The sequence below is a fragment of the Penicillium griseofulvum genome (genome assembly GCF_001561935.1).
Source record: "Penicillium griseofulvum strain PG3 chromosome Unknown contig_95, whole genome shotgun sequence".
NCBI classification, from domain to species: Eukaryota; Fungi; Ascomycota; class Eurotiomycetes; order Eurotiales; family Aspergillaceae; genus Penicillium; species Penicillium griseofulvum.
The window spans coordinates 2,096,475-2,116,538 of record NW_024467454.1 but is presented as its reverse complement, the minus strand read 5'-3'; the positions used below and the strand labels follow the sequence as shown (position 1 = coordinate 2,116,538).

At 48.2% G+C, this 20,064-nt stretch overlaps 9 protein-coding genes across 9 annotated transcripts; 4 read left to right on the top strand and 5 right to left on the bottom strand.

Moving 5' to 3' along the window:
- Positions 1-135: 135 nt before the first annotated feature.
- Positions 136-1,816, top strand: PGRI_062530 (RNA recognition motif domain-containing protein; the record flags this gene model as incomplete). Its single annotated transcript, XM_040793967.1, has 5 exons — positions 136-172; positions 229-334; positions 387-733; positions 797-1,316; positions 1,723-1,816. 5 exons carry the CDS (start codon positions 136-138, stop codon positions 1,814-1,816), a joined length of 1,104 nt encoding a protein of 367 aa, XP_040648822.1.
- A 750-nt stretch (positions 1,817-2,566) lies between these two features.
- PGRI_062520 (DPY30/SDC1 family protein) lies at positions 2,567-2,901 on the bottom strand (the record flags this gene model as incomplete). Its single annotated transcript, XM_040793966.1, has 2 exons — positions 2,567-2,654; positions 2,741-2,901. 2 exons carry the CDS (start codon positions 2,899-2,901, stop codon positions 2,567-2,569), a joined length of 249 nt encoding a protein of 82 aa, XP_040648821.1.
- A 477-nt stretch (positions 2,902-3,378) lies between these two features.
- On the top strand, positions 3,379-5,774 carry PGRI_062510 (fanconi-associated nuclease 1; the record flags this gene model as incomplete). Its single annotated transcript, XM_040793965.1, has 3 exons — positions 3,379-3,812; positions 3,863-5,195; positions 5,256-5,774. 3 exons carry the CDS (start codon positions 3,379-3,381, stop codon positions 5,772-5,774), a joined length of 2,286 nt encoding a protein of 761 aa, XP_040648820.1.
- A 334-nt stretch (positions 5,775-6,108) lies between these two features.
- On the bottom strand, positions 6,109-6,909 carry PGRI_062500 (40S ribosomal protein uS15; the record flags this gene model as incomplete). Its single annotated transcript, XM_040793964.1, has 4 exons — positions 6,109-6,282; positions 6,352-6,398; positions 6,613-6,645; positions 6,708-6,909. The coding sequence occupies 4 exons, from the start codon at positions 6,907-6,909 to the stop codon at positions 6,109-6,111; spliced, it is 456 nt and encodes a 151-aa protein (XP_040648819.1).
- A 711-nt stretch (positions 6,910-7,620) lies between these two features.
- On the bottom strand, positions 7,621-8,965 carry PGRI_062490 (8-oxoguanine glycosylase OGG1; the record flags this gene model as incomplete). The annotated part of the gene is made up of 3 exons (XM_040793963.1): positions 7,621-8,045; positions 8,096-8,835; positions 8,940-8,965. The coding sequence occupies 3 exons, from the start codon at positions 8,963-8,965 to the stop codon at positions 7,621-7,623; spliced, it is 1,191 nt and encodes a 396-aa protein (XP_040648818.1).
- A 201-nt stretch (positions 8,966-9,166) lies between these two features.
- Positions 9,167-11,023, top strand: PGRI_062480 (splicing factor u2af large subunit; the record flags this gene model as incomplete). The annotated part of the gene is made up of 4 exons (XM_040793962.1): positions 9,167-9,194; positions 9,243-9,268; positions 9,319-10,488; positions 10,541-11,023. The coding sequence occupies 4 exons, from the start codon at positions 9,167-9,169 to the stop codon at positions 11,021-11,023; spliced, it is 1,707 nt and encodes a 568-aa protein (XP_040648817.1).
- A 1,379-nt stretch (positions 11,024-12,402) lies between these two features.
- Positions 12,403-13,704, top strand: PGRI_062470 (uncharacterized protein; the record flags this gene model as incomplete). Its single annotated transcript, XM_040793961.1, has 5 exons — positions 12,403-12,569; positions 12,626-12,939; positions 12,993-13,205; positions 13,257-13,375; positions 13,429-13,704. The coding sequence occupies 5 exons, from the start codon at positions 12,403-12,405 to the stop codon at positions 13,702-13,704; spliced, it is 1,089 nt and encodes a 362-aa protein (XP_040648816.1).
- Positions 13,705-14,731: 1,027 nt separating this feature from the next.
- On the bottom strand, positions 14,732-16,309 carry aspB (septin AspB; the record flags this gene model as incomplete). The annotated part of the gene is made up of 4 exons (XM_040793960.1): positions 14,732-15,367; positions 15,426-15,892; positions 15,940-16,230; positions 16,306-16,309. 4 exons carry the CDS (start codon positions 16,307-16,309, stop codon positions 14,732-14,734), a joined length of 1,398 nt encoding a protein of 465 aa, XP_040648815.1.
- A 798-nt stretch (positions 16,310-17,107) lies between these two features.
- On the bottom strand, positions 17,108-19,377 carry PGRI_062450 (FACT complex subunit POB3; the record flags this gene model as incomplete). The annotated part of the gene is made up of 7 exons (XM_040793959.1): positions 17,108-17,365; positions 17,421-17,493; positions 17,551-17,784; positions 17,878-18,009; positions 18,059-18,816; positions 18,872-19,094; positions 19,217-19,377. The coding sequence occupies 7 exons, from the start codon at positions 19,375-19,377 to the stop codon at positions 17,108-17,110; spliced, it is 1,839 nt and encodes a 612-aa protein (XP_040648814.1).
- Between the last annotated feature and the right edge of the window lie 687 nt (positions 19,378-20,064).

The following is a 20,064-nucleotide window of genomic DNA, read 5'->3' as shown; positions in this document are numbered from 1 at the left end:
CCGAAGTTTACTCAAATTCCCAGTTTGCGCAGCTGCCTGATTCCTCGGGTGTGCAGTTCTGGGTATCCGCTCTTATCAGCTTTCCAACTTCTCTTTCTTCCTCCTTCCAACCTACTCTCTCACAGTCCTTTCATCATGGCGGACTACGACAACGATTCAAGCCGCTACGCGGGTATGTGTTTTAGAATTATTTCAACGCGCTTGAAAATATTTAACATTTTTCATTAGATGAGCCCCGGTACGATCGTGAGCGCAGCGCCTCTCCTCGCGATGAGCCTCGAGCCGACCGCGACCGTGCTCGCAGCCGCTCCCCCAATGGCCGCTCTGATGACAGGTATCTTTTTCTCTAATATATTATATCAATTCAAAGCTAATAAACATCATAGAGCTCCTCTGGCTCGCAAGCCTATTGAGGAGGAAGATGAAGGTGCCATCAACTCTGGCTCCAACCTCTTCGTCACTGGTATTCACCCGCGCTTGACCGAATCTGATATTTCGCGTCTGTTCGAGAAGTATGGCGACGTCGAGAACTGTTCCATTATGCTTGACCCCCACACCAAGGAGTCCCGTGGATTTGGATTCGTAAACATGGTCACCGCCGAGCAGGCTGATGCCGCCAAGGAGGGTCTCCAGGGTGAGGTCATTGAGGGTCGTACCCTGAGCATCGAGAAGGCTCGTCGTGCTCGTCCTCGTACCCCTACCCCCGGAAAGTACTTCGGTCCTCCCAAGCGTGGTAAGTTACAACATCCCTTCCGTCGCACCTTGCCTCGCCTTAAATTTACATTTCTTTACTCAGACGGCCCTGGTGGTCCTGGTGGTCCTGGAGGTCGTGGAGGTGGTCCCCGCCGTGACCGTTACGATGATCGCCGTGGCCCCTCTGGTGGCGGCTGGCGTCGTCGCGATGATGACTACTCCCGCTACGGTCGCTACGACTCTTACAATGATCGCCGCGATTATGGCCGTGACTACGGACGTGACTATGGTCGTCGCGACTACGCTGGTGGTGGTGGTGGCCGTGAGTATGGTGGCCGCCGTGAATCGCGCGATGACTACGGATACCGCGGTGGTGGTGACCGCTACGGTGGTGGTCGTGATGACCGTTACAGCCGTGACGAGCGTCGTGGAGGTGGTGAGGAATCTCGTGGCGGTGGCGGTGGCGGTGGTGGTTACTACGATCGTGATGCCAACCCTCCTAGCTTCGATGCTGCTGGCCCTCCCCGTGAGGCTCGTGACCCCTACGCTGGTGGTGGTGGACGTTCTTACGAAGGCCAAGCACGCAGCAGCACCGGTGGTGCTCCTGGCGGCGGCGAGGATCGGTACGCTGGCAGGTAAAGTGCCTCCCCTTGTTTTCTAACCAGAACAGGGACTGGTCTTTGATGTCTCCTATTTCCTGGTTCACATGTTTCACCAACTGGCCCACTTCCTCCCCCCTTTTCTTTGTTTCTGGGATTTTTTAATGCGGGATTTGGGCGACGGGCCGCGGGGCGTCGCTGTCTTTGTTTGTTCTCGGCTCGACGATTTTTAAAAAAAAAAGAAAAACGGAGCGCCACGACTCGGCAACTTCACACTTCGGTTGTCGTCTCTTTTGTGTCTATTCGCGACACAACTTCGGGAGAAAAAAAAATAGCGGCAAAGGGACAGAAAATTATCGCTGTAATTCGGTTATCTCATGGTCAACAAATTCGTCACACAGCTACAACTTCACCTCTACACCATCTCCAGTAACGGCTCGATTGTATTCGACTTCTCTAAACAGCTGAATGAACCATTCGCCTTCAAAGCCGTCGACTTTGCGCTTGTAGTCTCAACCTTTTAAACCTCGCATTAATCCATTTGGAGATTAATGCTATTGAAGGTGAGATGTTTGCTAACCTATCTAGGTTTTTTTTGGAATCATTTTGGAATCCTTATTCCCCGTTTGGTCGGGATAGGATCTTGTACTTATACTACTCAGGAATATCCAACCCTATAAAATATATACAGGCTTTCTTTGGAATATCCGATGCATCGTCTGCAGGAGCTTTGCTCAACATAGAGCTCCATGAGATGCGCACTACTTTGAAGATTGTAGGCATCCCAATGTCCCCTTTGGGGCAGCAAGGTATCCAAGGCTGTGGATTTTGTTTGAGTCATTGAGACTGGGGTCTTCAGAGAATAACATGCTCGAATAGTTAGAGAATTTATGTTCCTCGACCTCCCATAAGCATTAATCTGGTCTCTATATTCTTTTATTTACCATGGAAGTATAGTTGGCCGCTCATCTGGGGCAGGACTTGAACAATTTAGTCTATTTGAGATGATATTAGGGGTCGCAATTCCTTTTCAAGAGATCGTCCTCACTATATTTCTTTTCTGCTATCCTTCAGACCCTACTAGCAAGACAGATATAGACATTGACCGGGGGTATCAAATTGTGAACGTCCTAGTGTACATCAAAGTCCACTTAGAAGCTTTTCACACCAAAGCCATCTATGCCTTTGCATACAAAAAGCAAGGAGAAAAACAAAACAATCCTAGAACAGCCGATCAAGCACCAAACGCCCAAGAAATCCTATCCATTTTCTCCCTACTCCGATTCCTTTTTAGTCTCGCCCTCCACTTCATTACTCTTCTGAAGCAAGAATTCACCGAGCACACGGAGAGGATTGGCAGGCCTAGCACAAAGGGAAAGAACAGAGATCAGTAAAGACATCCAGCAGACCAAGATAGAAAAGCTAGCTATAGATAGCACTCCACTCACTGCTCACGCGCAACGGACTTCATCCCGTCAAGCAAATATGGCACGACCTTCTCATTGAGATAGACACGCGCCGGCGCGCCACCGGGGCGAACCTGGCCCGCAGAGATATTGCCCAAGTCGCCAAGCGGCGTGCCGGAGCCCGTGCCGTTTGTTTCGGCCATTGTGGATGTGGGTTTCGATTGTGATGTGGGTATAGGAGCCGAGGAGGCGGGTGGATCAGACGCGAGGGGAGGCTGCACAGGTTAATTGAGAGCCAGGGAGATATCTTTTGGGAAGTGGGAGTAGCGACAAGTGGAATCGGCGAGTGCTGGCGGAGCGGAAGCTGTGGAGCTCGGTGTCGATCCGTGAGGGAGAGCTGGGGCTTACTGGTAAGGCCATTTTTTATATCTAGCGATTGCAAGGAAGTTTCCAATGATATTCAGATGCTATTTCTGTTTCTTTTTCTTCTTCAGGTCGTCTTTGTTTAGTTCTTTTTCTTACTGTGCTTCTTTGCCTATGTCATATGCAAACAGGGCAAACAGCTTAATGGAGTTATATGAGACACGTGATCTCGTGTTCCCTGTTCGCGAGACACGTTCGTGTCGGCTTATACTGGAGACTCGAGTCACTGGGACTGATTACCATGGGCACGAGTGAGAATGTCCTTGTTGAACTTTTGGGATACACAACGTCCCGCGAAACGTCGGCGGACTTTTGATAAAGAGGATTCTAGTACAGAGGCAGAGATTAAACCACCCAGTCCGAGTCCTTCGGTCACGGCGGGGGAAGCCCCAGCAATTGATGATATAGGGGTTATTACAAACAGCCAAACGGAACTCGAGACTTCCCTTCCTGCCATCAAGACCGACGAGGCCGCAATCGAGGAGTACGAGAGGTCGCATAATGACGCTGAGTTGGGATTACATGTGAGGCTACGAGATGGTGCCTGGCAGAAAGGCAAAAGCTCCATCTACGTGGATGCATTCAATCTGGCACTGGAGACTGTGCTGGAAGAGGAATCGCATCTCTTTAACGAGGCCGAAATGGAAATATTTACTCAGTGGCGGGGACTGTCCTATGAATCCCAGTATCTGTATGTCCTTCCCGTAGAACGTCATATGGCTGAGATTAATATTTAACTAGGTATGTTCGACTGTTCCTCCGCAAGACCTCTGCCTGGCATCGTATCAACCGGCTGAACTACTACTCCGATATCTCGGATTTATTCTCTGTTGCCGAGGACCTACAGCGGGACCGAAGCCTACCTGATTCAGAACTGGGAAATAAGTTCAGATTTGCAGAAGGCATAGAAGCGATCACAACGCTGGAAGAGGCTTCATCACTCCTATTGCTGGAGGAACTCAAGATATTTGCAAAGGAGGCCAAGGTCCAGGGCAAGAGCAAGAAAGAGCTGCTGGCGGCTCTTTGCGAAACGAGCCAGACCCAAACAGGACTCAAAGACACGAACAACAGAGACGGACATTTCACTCAGAAGATACTAGACTATACAGGTGGATGTATCAGGATCTCGCCAGTAGCTCGCACTCTCTTTGAGCGAGTGCACCTAGTATTCTATCGTTCCACAGAGTGGACCGAAAAGTCCCTCACAACAATTATCCTAGCTAAAATGACCAAAAGAAACTTCCCTGAATATATCGTCTGCCGCTCAAATTCCATCTTCTCGTCTAGAGAAGCGCTACTGGAATTCGAATCAGCGATACAAACCCAATTCGCCATTGACAACATCCTCGAATTCAACGGCCCTGTCACGACAGACTCCCTCCAACAGATTATCGACCTTGCAAACAAATCCTATCCCCGATGGAAAGAGCTAGTCGAACAAGAACAAAAGAAAGAAGACAGTATCTACGAAAGCGGCGAGGGTGCATACCTACGCCGGTTTTCACCAGCATGGGTTCTCACCCGAATAATCCACAAGAGTCTCCACCCCCTAGGGCGGTTCAAGGAGCATAAGCGCGAGCACGAGGTGCTAGAAGAACTCCTCGACCAACGTCTCTTCCACGCCGCGCGACGCGGCAATTGGTATCAACGCAAGGCACTGCTAGAAGAACACTACATGTGGGCGCTTACGCCTTCAGAAGGGCGCAGCGAAGAAGCCCAGCGCAAGCATTGGAAGAGAATTGCTCTGCGGACGTGCGAGGCTGGGCTGGAAGACCCTCTATGCCATCTGATCTTTCATTATGACCTACAGAAGCGGATTACGAAGCTAGAAAAGGCACTGCGTATTGTGAAGCGCGAGCAGCATGATTTCGGACATGTAATGCTAGGCAAGCCTGCTGAGCGGACGATTGAAGGTATCCGTATTGACACGGGTGAACCACGGAAGGGAAAAGCAACTGTTTGGGTTGATGAGCGAGAGGGCGGCGAGTGTAGGGTGGAGAGTATGTGTTTGAGCTGGTACCGCGATCATGGATGGAAGGGGTATCACTCTGAGGGGGGGATTGTGCGGACGCTGGTGAGTCTTTTCCCGTATAGCAACATTTGGATACGAAGATCGAGCTGACGTTGATTGCAGTTCGGCTACCTCTTTTACGATATTTTGTTCACATACGTACCCAATGTCTTCCAGACTGCGTTTCAGACGTGTCCGCTTGATCTACATACTGATGTCTTCTATCCGTCTCGTGCATCGGAGATCAATCACCGGCTGGTTGAGATCACGAATGGGGATGCGGAACGAATCATTCGTGAGATTCATGCTCGTGAGGCGGAAGTGCAGCCTTGTGCTGTTGGACTTGACTGGTCTTTTGATCTAGATGACTTGGTTGAGATCGTGCAGTGTTTCCGGGGTGAGGCACTTGCTACTATCTGTAAGGTTATGGCGCAAGAGTACCAGCAGCGCGGTGGGGGAATCCCGGACTTGTTTCTCTGGAATCACGAGACGAGGACGGTGATGTTCGCTGAGGTTAAGTCGGAGAATGATCGGTTGAGTGATACTCAGCGCCTTTGGATCCATATCTTGTTGGCGGCTGGTGTTAAAGTTGAGCTTTGCAATGCTGTAGCGAGGGAGATTAGAGCCGAGCATGATGGGTGATAACGTCTATACATATATTTCATTGAGAATATGTCTAAAGTCGAACAGCATAGCCTTGTTTCTACAATGTGGGGTCCATGGTATGTTAATGTATGGGATTAAATCCATTATACTACTTGAGTACCCGCTTTATATTGACCTAGCTGGCGATCATTATGGGCACCTATATAACCGGACCTACAACTACCAATGGAGTCTAGAGCATTCATGACAGGGTATCAAATAATCGTAATCTTTTTTTGTTGTATCTAGCAGAAGATATACCCTCCAGATACGACGATCACGACGATCCGATGGGTTCCCTCCGTCAACCACTCATCCTCCCAAAATGCGCTTATGCGACAAGGGTGGAGGCAGTGGCGCTCTCGTAGCGCCAGGTGGGGGGCAGGACACCGACGGTCTTGTAGTAGCGGGACAGACGGTGGATGCGGGACTCGATGAGAATCAGGCGGAACTTGGAGTCCTTGTCCTTGCGGTTACGCTCAAGGTGCTTGCGGACAGCGACGGCCTGGATGATTCGAGGTTAGCATGATTTGCACGAGTGGAGATAAAGGGAAAAAAGGGAAAAAGTTTTTACCTTCTTGATCAGGAAGTAAAGGTCCTCGGGGAGTTCGGGAGCGAGGCCTGTATTCCAATCTCTCTGTCAGTCTAGATGTTCTTGACCAAGCAGAGGCTTAATTGCTGGTGCATTTCTGCTACCAGTGTCGGGGAGAGAGTAAAGCATTTTGCGCTTCGAAACTTTCAATAGTTCTTTTACCGAACCAGAAAATATTCTCCACACAAATTGTTCGCTCTCTTCACCCGACGGATGTGATTATCCGGGTGGAGGGAGTCGTACCGCTGGACTTCAAGATACGGAGGATCTTGTTACCTGCACGAAAAAGTTAGAAAATTTCGATCCTTGAAATATCGCATTTCTCTGGATTTCCATACCAGTAACAATCTTGACCTGGGCAACACCGTGGGAGTCACGGAGGACAACACCGATCTGGGAAGGAGTGGCACCCTTCTTGGCCAGCTTGCAGATGTGGTCGACAACCTGGTCGGGGGTGGTCTTGAGCCACGCGGGGGCGGTGCGAGAGTAGGGGATGGCGGAAGAGGCAATGCCCTTGCCCTTGGAGTGAAGACGACCCATTTTGGATTGGTGATGTGTCCGGCGGAGGAAATCTGGTCGGTTGTCGGCGTGGATGAAAGATCGAAAATCAAGAGATGTGAGGATGTGAGTGTGGACGGGAAAGATGGGGCCTGTGTGGGGTCACGTGATAGACTTCGCTTATTTCTTTTCGTCGATAAAAACTTCATTTTTGTTTCCCTTTTTATTTCGTTTCAACCTCAACGACCAATAATCTCAGATTTGCACTTGAGTTGACTGGAATTAATGTTTTCTGGTTCATCTTGAGTGCAAATTATAATATTTATAGTCGACACGCCTTTCGTCTCGCCACCGTTATATCAGGTCAGTTCCAACTTTTTTGCTCGATTTTCAACCTTTCATGATGATACAACGCATTTGTTTATACTTTATTTTCTGGTACCTCTTATGTCAGAGCTAGTGTTTTCGGATGCTAGCTCGATGATCTACCTGGACTTCTGATCTACTTCTTTCAACTTCAAGCCTTTGTTATGAGTTGTTTGACCGTTATACTAACTACGGTTATAGGCATTGATCATTGATATAGCTAAGATTATTGAATACAAATTCACATTTATTGCACTAGACTCATGTCTCCATCGTACATTTATGCCTCCGACATATGATTTGGTTGCTTTGCAACATTGTAGTATAAAATGTACAGTTATTTTCTATAATAATGTAGTAGTCAGGATAGCTATCATCCCTACAGCGTCAGCGCCTAAGTCGCTTGGATACTCTCCTTGTCTCTGTCGTTTGAGCTGCAGTAACAATGTTCTCGGCTCCCTTTCGCTTCTTGCCGCTGGGCTTCTTGGCATCATCTATGTCCTCGACCTTGACTTTTACATCAACGTCCTCCTCCTTAGGAACCTCCAGAGAGAGATCAGTGGTCACTTTCGCTTCGAATTTGACGTCAGACTCTTCGTCTTTCACTTTCACTTTCACGTCAACCTTCTTGGTTGCAGCAAGTTTGTCTGCAAAGGTCCGCAAGTCTGCAGTAAAAAGAACACTATGAGCCCATCCAGCTTCCTTGCCCCAAAGCTTGCGGAAGTGATTGGCAACAGCATCATAGGTCGTCTTGTTCAAGTTCTTATTGGAGCTTTTTCCAAATCGATAGTCTCGCTGTGCGATTTGCCACACTGTCGTAAGAGATTAGAGGCAAGTCATAGATATTATCAAGAGAACTCACCATGGGTATCAACCGGCACAGACTCTCCCCAGCCTAACCCCATTAAACTGACACAGTCTGACACTTTGGGCCCGACTCCCTGTAGCTCAAGAAGCTTTTCATGGGCCTCCCGATATCCCTCTCTCCCTTCTGGTTTCATTTCACCACTGGGACTAGGATCCACGCCAAATGCTGGACACTCGGGGTTGCTCAAACTGTCTAGCCAGCCTTTGTCTCGGTTTGATACCATAACAGCAGTTTGGTATATGTACTTAGCCCGGTATCCAAACCCTAACTTGCGCAGATTGGTTTCCACGTCCTTGCCAGTTAATGTGCCTGGGGGAGGAAAATCATGATATGCCCGCCCTTCAATCGTGGCCACAGGCTTTCCATAATGTATGCATAATTTTTCCACCATTTGCGAGATCCGTGCAATATTATTGTTGCTGCTGCAGATAAATGATACCAGCGCTTCCCATGCATCTTGTCGAAGGATCCTGATCCCAGTGAACTGGGCAGCCTTTTTCTTGAAGTTGGGGTCTTGCGATGACCATTGGGAGTAGAGTTCGGTCAAATTTGGCGTCAGGTTGAAGTAATGTTTGATAATGCGGACGAGATGGTCATTGTCGGAGGTTGTTGTGAATGTTTGGGAAGGAGTTTTCACAGATCTATAATACAAGAAATTTGAGTCCTGCTTTAGTGACAGAAAATGGCCATAGAGAACGCATCGCCATTCCTGACTCTCTGGGAGGTTCTGCCATCTAAAAAGGGTCAGTCGTTTGATTTGTAAATCTCGGGCCAAAAACTTGGCTAACAAACCTAAATGACTGGCCACATCTGAGAGTAGTGTTTATGCAAAGCTCACTCAAGCTCAAGGGCAGCTTCTGCCATTCCGATAAAGCACCTGCAGACATCTTTCAAAGACTAAAGAATAATCATTCGAGACTTGCGGAGTTGCTGTCTCCATGTTGGTCTTTCTTGCCGGCAGATCAATCGACACCCCGGCGGTAAGGCCATCACCGCCTGCAGCTCCGGGTCATGAGTTTTCCCCTTCACTGGCGACAAAGCTTCATTTCCTCAACCAACGTCAACATGAACGGCGACACCTACTCATCCAGGGGTATGTATGCCTACAATTACTGGTGATTTAGATGCTAATATATTTTAGATACTGGACGTTCCCGCGATTACTTCGTAAGTATCCAATGTTTGATCGCAACCGCGGCGATTAACCCCAATTCTAGCGCGACGAGCGACGTGATCGAGACCGAGGTGATAGACCCGAACGGGGAGCTGAGCGTGGTGCCGAACGAGTTAGCGAGCGTGGATCTGAACGGGGCGATCGGACTGATCGCGGTGAACGACGTCGATCGCGTTCGCCTCATCATGGATCCCGAGGGGACTCCCGTCGGGAGCGTGAAGTGAACTCATACTCGTCCAGCCGCGACTACCGTGCCCGTGAGCGCGAAGACCGCTACTCTGGCCGCCGTGATGATCGAGACTGGGACCGTGGCGATCGTGCCGAGCGAGGTGACCGGGCTGAGCGTGGAGGCGGTGATCGGGGCGGTGGCCGCCGACGTGACTTCGACGACAGACCCCGTCGCGACTTGTTTGATGACCGACGTGGCGGTGGACGTGGTGACCGCGGAGACCGTGGAGACCGTGAGAGAAGAGAACGCAAGCGAAGCGCCACACCCCCGCGCCGCAAGGAGCCTACTCCTGACTTGACAGATGTGCCCTCGGTGTTGACGCGCAAGCGTCGTCTGACTCAGTGGGATATGAAGCCCCCTGGTTATGAGAATGTTACGGCGGAACAGGCTAAGATCTCAGGGATGTTCCCTCTGCCTGGAGCTCCTCGTCAGCAACCGATGGACCCAAGCCGCATGAAGGACTTCTTGAACCCCCCCACTGGCGATAGCGACAACGCTGCCCTCAAGCCTTCCAACTCTCGTCAATCCAAGCGTCTTTTCGTTTACAACATCCCGCCCGGTGTCTCGGGCGATGCCATTATTTCATTCTTCAATCTTCAGTTGAATGGTCTCAACGTTATTCACAATGTGGACCCCTGTATCTCGGCCCAAGTTTCTGAAGATAAGACATTCGCACTTCTGGAGTTTAAGGATCCAAATGATGCCACTGTTACATTGGCCTTTGATGGAATTACCATGGCTGAGAGTGGAGATAAGGGACTTGAAGTGCGACGACCAAAGGACTACATTGTTCCCGACGGCAGTGCAGCGCAGCCAGTCCAAGAGGGAGTTGTGCTGGGTGAGGTGCCTGACTCGCCCAACAAGATCTGCATCTCTAATATTCCCGTCTACATCAATGAGGAAGCTATCATCATGCTCCTAACATCATTCGGCGACCTCAAGTCGTTTGTCTTGGTCAAGGATGCTGCTACAGAGGAGTCTCGGGTAATTCCAAGGATCGCCCTACCGTCTAATGTTTTATGACTAATCTTATTAGGGAATTGCCTTTTATGAATACGTCGACCCGAACAACACTGCTCTTGCTGTCGAAGGTTTGAATGGCATGGAGCTAGGTGACCGCCACCTCAAGTTCGTTCGCGCCAGCATTGGAACCACACAAGCGTCTGGCCTCGACATGGGCGTGAATGCCATGCAGATGTTTGCCAAGACCACCTCCCAGGATCTCGAGGCCACCCAGGTCCTACAGCTCCTCAACATGGTCACGCTTGACGAGCTCCTCAATGACGAAGATTACGAAGAAATCATGGAGGATGTACGCGAAGAATGCTCCAAGTTTGGAAAGATTCTTGGAATGAAGATCCCCCGCCGCGGACACGGTGCTGGCAAGATCTTCATTAAGTACGATAGCGCCGATTCTGCTACCACCGCTCTTAAGGCGTTGGCGGGTCGCAAGTTCTCGGACCGTACAGTTGTTGCCTCGTACTTCGGGGTTGAGAACTTCGAAACCGAGGCCTGGTAAATCGGGGTTGATACTGTTCATTTTCTTTGCTTATTTCCCTTGATGCAGGCGTGTTCTTTCTTTTTTTTCTCGGGACCAGTCGCTTTTGGCGCAGATGAGGTCCCAAATGTGTACCATAACAAAAATGCTCACATCATCTGTCAATTTACATTTTCACCAAAGCTGTAGTGCCTTTACTGTACATCTGTTGTCCAATCGTCGGAAAAATAAGAGTTGGACGAAAGTAGAGACGAATGTCGGTACCTAGGTAGCTTGATATGTTGTAGGCGTCTAGGTTGTTTTCATGACATGTCTTTTCTCTACAACACTGTAACTAGGGTAGACACAATGATTTAAGGCTAAGAGATGCTGGAATAACTTTCTCGGGTCTCTTCACATGACCGTAGTGCTACAGCCTTGCACCGTATACCTTCAATCTGAAGTTGCACGTATATTGTGTATGACATACAGGAAAAAGGTATGTCAAAAAAAAAACATGATTCAGGGCAGAGGTAGAGTTTTCTCTGCCCGCTTTTATTCAGGCCCAAGCATAGAGGGACTTTGTCCCCCAATTAAGCATAGAGGACTTTTTCTCCCTAATAAGCTGACTCGCCCGTGATTTGAAAGATGAAGTTTAGAGGGACTTTGTCACCCAGATGAGACATAACTTGAGCGTTTACCACTCAGCTATACCTGCTGGGTTGGGAATAATACCCTCGTGACGTCATTTATTCCACGTGATTCACATAACCCTCACCTTCACCTTCACTCTATGGATCTATGGATATGACTATATACGACTTTCACTCTCATTTCATGTTGACAACTACTGACGGAAGATTAAATCACACAATTTTTCATCATCACTGCTAGACTTTGCGGTATAATTGGCTCACCGTACCCACTTCTTGTTCTACTTGGATTTTGAGATAACCCAATGTTTCTTTTTCTCGATGAATAAGTGGCAGATCAAAGCTTATAACTTAATTATCCCGCTATCTCGCTTTCGAAGGAGATATTATCCTTAGCATTTGATATTACCATCCTACACCTAAGCACTTTGTTGCAAGGGTGTTCTATGTCCTCAACAGAAGAATAAATCAAGAGATTTAGAATGCTTCCTTGCCTATCTGTTCTCTATATATCACAGTACCGGTCCGCACAACTAGCCACACCCTTTTATTCCGATTGTTGAACGTAACTATCATTCACTATGAATGTTCCTGTTGAATTAAACCTTCCAATAACCCAGCAAGGATGCTTATCACATGATATTCCCCTTTCCAATGCTGCCACCCCTCGCTTCCGCTAACATGTATATTTGATCTTCTACCCGTGGTTTCCAATTCTTGTCACCTCATCATAACCGTAATCAAACATTTCCCATCTCATCGATCGACATGCGTCGCTTTGAGAGGATCAACGACGTCGTTGAACCCGTTGAGGAGTACAAACCTGGCGGCTACCATCCCGTGCATCTAGGAGATGTATTCCAAGAGAGATACGAAATTGTCGGGAAATGGTCATATGGCCAATTTTCCACAGTGTGGCATGCATGGGACTACACGTAAGCCCTTGTATTCAAGGTCCTAACGTGTTTCGATTTCTAAGAGCTCTCTCTAGACTGGAGAGAGACGTCACGTTGAAAATCCTCAAAGCCACTGCTTTGGAGAAAAGCAAGGAACTCTCCACTTTTACTCAATTGTCGCAGGCAAAAAATCACCCGGGGAAGAAACACGTTCTTTCCCTTCTTGACCATTTCAAACATAACGGTCCGAACGGTTCACACCCCTGTCTCGTGTTCCCTTCAATGCTATCCGATGGTCAGGTAATGACGGCTCATCGTATGGCTCGAAGTGTAATGTTTATGCGGAATATATCCAAACAGATTATTCTCGGTTTGGAATTTCTGCATGAAACGGATTTCATTCATAGTGGTAAGTAATATCATATCTCCGGGGAAACAATAATTGTGCTAGCATCCCTTTAGATCTGCATGCTGCAAACATACTTTTCAATACCACTCAGACCGAGTATCGGGACCTTCTTATGCCACCGAAGTTTAGCCCAGTTTGCTGGCTTCCGGGGATCGAAGCGGACTCGAGTGCTCCGGAATATTTGATGGTCTCCCAGCGACCTTTTGGTTTCCTACATGATGCCGATGGTTCGTGCTTGACGGTTAAGATTGGCGATCTTGGTGGAGGTGAGCACCATTGACTAATTCAAGATATGGCTCGTTAACAGTTTGCAATAGCCTTCCAATCGAATGATAAGGACTCCCGTCCTGTGACTCCCTTCGGGATGAAAGCCCCTGAGCTGTTTGACGGGCGTCCGTTGGATAATAAGATTGATATCTGGGCACTAGGTTGCTTAGTGAGTATTGCTCTTCTCATTTGTGGTAGCTTATAGCTAACTAGATCAAACAGTTATTCCAGTTTGCTACAAATGAGCCACTCTTTCCTGTGATGAGGTTCGGCTGTACTGAGGAGGAATGTCGCCAAATGTTGAGGGATCTCGTCACTCAGATCGTTGGAAGTGGCTATGTCGGCTTTGCTGTTCATCTTGGGGAAAGGCTGAAATCTGATTTTGATGGGGAACATACAGAGCAATTTGCTCAATTTCTCTGGCCAATGCTTCAACAGAATCCACAGGATCGACCCTCTGCCAGTGAGCTTTTGAAGCATCCGTTTCTGCATTGTTAAACTGGTTAAGCAGGCTAGGGTGATTACAAAAAATCTAACGGATAGTCGTTCCTGGGCCCAAAAGGGAAAAATTCAGACTGGGGGAAATGCTAGGATATATTTGACCCTGATGTCTCTCGCATGTTCTTTCCTACCAACTTAGAGGATCTCTAAAGATTATCAATTTCAATATCACAGTCGGAACAATTAAACAACATACGCGATATCTATTTATCTCTACTCTTGCTCTTTCAGGAGTACCTCTTCTAGGAAGTTAAGGCTCCGGGGAGTTCTCTGGTCATATAAAGTGAATAAAGCATGCCTGCGTTATAAGACACGCTTGATAATAGTACAGACACTGCTATATATACATTGCCATCTAGCCTTTCAATTACGACTACGTTATATATTCTCACCAGCCCTAGGTTCTTGGGTTTGTACAACATACTTCAACGAATATAACCCGTGCTACGATATATAATGTGGTGGATAACCTCCCTACCTTTGCTTGCTCCTTTCTCAATTAGTTAGCCCAATGCTGCTGTTCATCAAATTAATGGGTAAACAAGCATAAGAAAGTACCCCGTAGGTGATCTGTTACACAAGCTACCGTATACGTCTGAGATCTATCAAATACTGTGAACCTTTTACTTGAGCAAAATCTAAAGCTGAAGCGCTGAATTGACTAACACAACGGACAGGCGGCGAACAACCAATGTCCCAAACACTAAGAAAATAACGAAATGAACGGGTAATAGGGCACACAGAAAAGCGGCAAGACAAGATATGGCGTAGCAAAAAGTACATCACAAGAAGTGAAAGGTCCCAGGCTGACCCTCGCAGGATCGTATTATCAATCAATCGGTAAGAAAAAAACCCCATTCTTTTTTCGGTGCGTGGGCCCATCCAGTGAGAAAGCATTGCGTTAGGGGATGGTAAGGGAGTGTGATGGGTGACAAGTGTAAGGAAAAGAAAAGGGAACGAGAGTGGGGTCAGTTAGCTGCCAGATGTATAGGCAGAGGCAAAAGCAATGGCGGAGGCAGGGACATTAGCGAAGAGAGAAGCCCTTTCGTCTGCCCTTCTCTTCGACAGGGCGTCCAGTTTCGAGGCGACCCTTCTTCTCCTCGAGTTCGCTGCGCTGGCGATCTAGCTGATCCTTCATCTCGCGATGTCTGGCATATAGTTCGTCTTGGCTCTGCTTGAGCTTGCTTTCTTTTTCGGCGACCTTCTGCTGGAAGACCATCTTCATTTCGGCTTCCATCTTGGCGAGCTTCTGCTCGTGGAGAGCGCGCTCCTCCTCCTGCTTGACGGCAGGGTTGACCTCCTTGAAGACGCTGGGGTCCTGGGCAACACCCATCGTGGTGAGCTTGTCGGAACGGTAGTTCTCGTACAGGAAGTTGTTGGTGTGCTCCTTGAGCTCCTCCATGTGGGTACGGATCAGCATCTGGCGCAGCTTGACAAAGTCGCAGTGCTCCTCGTTGTCGACCTCGATGATACCCCAGGGGTAGCTACGGCCACGGACGCGACGACCGTCAGCAGTGTTGACCTCGGAGTTGGCACCAACGACGGCGAAAGGAACCTTGGACATGATCTCCTGGTTCTCAGCAATGGTCTCCTCGTCATCAAGCTCGTAGCGGGGACCCTCGAAGATCTGGATGGAGTGTTGCTCGATATCGGCGAGGATCTAGAAGGAGTCAATATATACAGTTTCAATCGGACCAAAAGGGGGATTCCAAACATACACGCTGCTTGAAAAGGGTAACCTCCTCGTCGGTCAAGGTATCGGCCTTGGCGATAACGGGGATCAGGTTGACCTTGGTGTGCAGACGGCGCATCACCTCAATATCGAGGGGCTTCAGGGAGTGACCGGTAGGCTGGATGAAGTAGACACAGGCGTGGATGCGGTTGTCGACAATGTTGCTTCGGTTGACTTTGTTCTCGGCCTCGAGGTATGTGTCGTAGCGCTGCTCGATGTTCTCGACAATCGGGCGCCAGGAGTCATCGTTGTTGACAAAGTCACCGAAGCCGGGGGTATCAATGACGCTTAGACGGAGACGCACACCGTTCTCCTCAATGTCGGCGCTAGTCGACTGGATAGACACGGTCTTGGGGATGATATCGGCATTAGGACCGGTACGCTCCTTCGGGGGGTAGAGCGAAGTGTTGAACAGAGTGTTCACGAGGGTGGACTTTCCGAGACCGGATTCACCTAGTGGATATGAGCTTGGTTCATGGAATATCATCTGTCTAACTTACCGACAACCATGACATTGAAGTTGAAGCCCTTGCGGACACTCTTGCGGTGCCACTGGTTGGGCAGGTTGGCGAAACCGACATAGCCAGTCAGCTTGCGGCGAACGACGTTCTTCATGTCGGTAGCGGCCTGAGCTGCGGCCTTGGGGTCGCGGGAGGTGACGGTCTGGGCGATACCGGAGCCCATGGGGTTGCTACGCTCGACGTGAGGCGACTCCATGCCGTTGTTGGGGGTTGGTGAATCCCGGGACGCGATGGGAGACACAACTGGGGAGCTGCTCGCAGGTGGTGAAGCTTCAAACTTATCAGCATCTTGTCTGGGGAAGAGCCTCGAGATTGTTTGTCTCCTGATCCGGGGGGATAGCTTACACATTGCGAAAGCTTAGGTGATTCAAGATATGTTAAAAAAACTGTGAATTAAGATCCCCTAGATGAATGTCGTCAGTTAGCTTTGGTAATCTTCAGTGGGGTCGAATTGTCGCGATAGGGGAAAAAATTCGGGGGTTGAGAAGGGGGGGGGTGTTACCTAGAATTGATTTAGAAAAGAAAAAAAAGGGGGCTGGACTAAATTGACCAGAAGCGAGAGACGAGGAAAGGAAAAAAAAAACGAAAGAGAAGGATGAAGAGAAGGAGGTTTCTACCAGTCTGGGAAAGAAAGGGGGGAGGTTAACGGGGGGGCCCAGCTATTCTGGAGTTGGTTTGGATCCGCATAGAACACCTGATGTGTTTTAAAGTATACAATGTGGACATTTGGACTCGTATATTTTCTTGCTTTTGATTGTTTTTGATTGTTTTTTTCTTTGTCTTTTCTTCAATTTTATCATAAATTGCCGTGTTTATCTTAATTTCGGTTCTTTTCTACTATTGTTTACTCTGATTTACTTCAGTAAAACACACACTTATGGTTCTCAACAAATAAGGACTTTTCTATTTCTAGCTAGAAACGTAAGTAGATCCCAATAATATGCCTAGAAACTACGGAGTACATGTATATATGCGAACATATATGTACCTAGTGTACTTGCCAGATATCTCTTCTCCTGAGATCAGGGGTTAAGAAATCATCCCCATTGGTCCACCAACTCACGTGAGCTCCACTCATAATATTGTATAAAAACATTTGAATGTATTAGAAACTTGGGATATTTGAAAAAAAAAACTAGCTGTACATCTAGACCGTCTTAGTCTTCTTCTTGGGACGCTCAGCTTCATCCTCTCCACCAGAAGCATCGGCCATCTCTTCATCACTATCACCACTACTTTCGTGATCAGAGTCGAACTCTTCAGCCACATCAGATTCAGAAGAACCAGCAAAGTCTTCGTCAACTGACGATTCATCCTCATCTGCGGATCCACGGTCAGCTCGTACTTCGTCGTCACTGGAGCCCATGGCATCATTGTCAAGAGCAGCAGCTATAAGTCCAGAAGCCTAGGAGATAATTAGTAATTGGTATTAACATCTCAGGGAAACAGAGTGTACATACCTCTTCAGCCATCTCGTTCTTGATGCGGATACTCTTAGCTTTGAAGAAGTCCTCGAGGGATTTTTGCTCCTCACTGTTCATGTCAGAATATCCCCGAAAAAAAAAGTTAAGAAAATGTCAGGGGACTTACCGGTTGATGTTGCTAAATTGGTGCTCACCCAAGCCACCCTTCAGGGTAACAGTAATATCAAAGGTTCGGCTGGCGGAAACAGCACCTCCGACACGCGACATTGTAACAATCGCGATGTTCTCCATTTGAATGTAGGTGGCAGGCTTGGGAACGAACATGAGACTCTTATCCAAGAAGTACAGAAGACCCTCGTTGGCCTTGATTGAGCACTTGACACCTTGGTGACCGTGGTGGCTATAGGTATGTTAGCAATGCGTGGTGGGGGTGGGATGGGGGTGGGTGGGGGAGGGGTTGCGAAGGCGTTGCAAAGATAGGGCAGTTACTAACCTGGAGAAATCCTTGGAAGGCATGATGACCTTCTTTCCGGATAGACCACGGAAGACCTTGGTCACAACTTGGTGGATTGGCTCTTCGTAGTGTGACTGCAACCTGTCCTTGTACTGAGTGTTCAAGATATCCCTAAAAGCTTGTTAGTCGTTGAAGGAAACCCAGACGCAGGAAAACTGACTCTGTCATGTTCATCTCAAGGCTAATCTCCTCGTCCAGCTTCAGCTGCATAACCAGGAAAGGGTAACGGGTCTGACCCTGTCGCAGAGGGGGGTCAAGACCAAGCACGATAAGTGTGTGGGTATCGTCATTCTTGGGAAGAAGGAAGAATTTCTTAATGGCCGAATATTGGATCTTGTAGTCGTATGTCTTTCCGCGCAACCGGAAGGACGATTCGTACATGTCGATATCGAAGCGACCTCTGGGCGTGAGGTGAAGAACATCCAAGAAAGTAGCAAAGGTATCGCCGGCGACGTCTCCAATCTCGGCCTTGTCCATAAGCGTCTCGTAGAATAGATTGGCAGCATTCTGCTCCTCAGCCCCTTCCTCATCTTCTTCCTCGCCCTCAGCGCCTTCGCCTTCCCCTTTCTCCTTCTTCGTGGCCGTTCCGGGAATGTAGAATCGCATTTCGACCAGCTCGTCGGGGCCTGCCGCAGCCTTGCGGCCTCGGTTCTTTGTGCTTCCGGGTTTTGCCACGGCATCGCTTCCATCGCCGGCGGGGAGTGCAAACTCAACGGCGACCTCGTTTCTTCCAGCCAGGTTAGTATTTGAGATTTCGGAGTAAGGGACTTCGAAGGCGGGTCGGTTTTGGACGTTAAAAGCTAGCTCTGCTTTTGTGAATTCTGCTTTGCCCCAGTTCCATCCTCGCAGAGCGTGCTCGCGGGTTTCCACGTTAATGCCGTACCAAATCTTGAATGCTTTGCTCAGTCGCTCAAAGTCCTTTTGAATTGTCAGTATGTAATTTAATGGTCGCATGATGATCGGGCGAGTATACCTCTTGATCGAATCCATCCAGTTGGATAACTCCAGACGATCGCGACAAAATCTTCAGCTCAAAACCTTTCGCGGCGCGACTCCATTGGGCTGCGCCGATGTTGCTGCTGTCAAGCGTGAAAGTATCGCCACCGCCAGATGGGCGCCAGCCCAGACCACTTTCAGCAAGCTTGCATTTTCCAGGCTGCTTTGAGAGGTCTAGGTAGATGTTGTCGAAGCTCTCCCTATAGGGTGGTCAGTACCAGACATGAGAACCGCAGCGAAAAATCTTACATGATGGAGCTTGTAGATGTAAAATTGCGACAGGTGAAGGAATGGGGTACAGAAACAAGGAGTTTAAAATGACCAGAAGATAGATGATAAAGGTAGGTGAGGGAGGGCGAGCTGGGTTGAAAGCTCTAAGATTTCGGTTTCTGGAGTTCGCGTTGAGGCGCGCCGTAGGGAGGCCACTTCAGCCAAAAGAGGTTTAGCGTTAATACCTGAGGCAACGAAGAGGATGGCATTCATCTCTTCTCCTTTTTGGGAGTTCAACGTTCAATTTCTGAAAAACTAGTGAAATTTTCATTGAGGTTCAGTAATCTACATTTCACTATAGAATAGTTGAGCTAGTTATGTATTTTGAAGTTGGTCATTGAAGAGATGAAGACTCAGGCTACTATAAAACTCAATTGTCAAAACACAATGAAGTCAGATCATCCATCATTCAACTGGCCATTACACTGATAAGTTCATGTTCGATAACATTGGGAGGCATTCAATCGCAAATCATATTATTTCACCCATTAGGCGTCTAAATGATTCTCAGGATGTGTTTATCTCGGTGTTGACTGCAACTGAAACAAAGCATACGTTATCGAACTGGAAATCTTCTAGACCTTCAATGTTGTCAGATCTGATGAAACAAGCGCAATATTCCGTTTTCTACTCCGTACATACTGCATATCATGGTCTATGATTACGCGCATAGCATAACTCTATGGACGCATCCATACCACCTGCATATATGAGCAGATATACTACATTGCCCAGTACGGAGTACTTCGTATAGTGGGATATGTTCATTGAGTGTAAAGCACTAAAAATATACGTCCAGAGTGTACGTATGTCGAAGTCAACTGAACCAGATCGTGGAGCCCAATTCTATATTTAAGCGAAACAACGCGGGGCTTTGGATCATTTCCATTTTTGTACCTC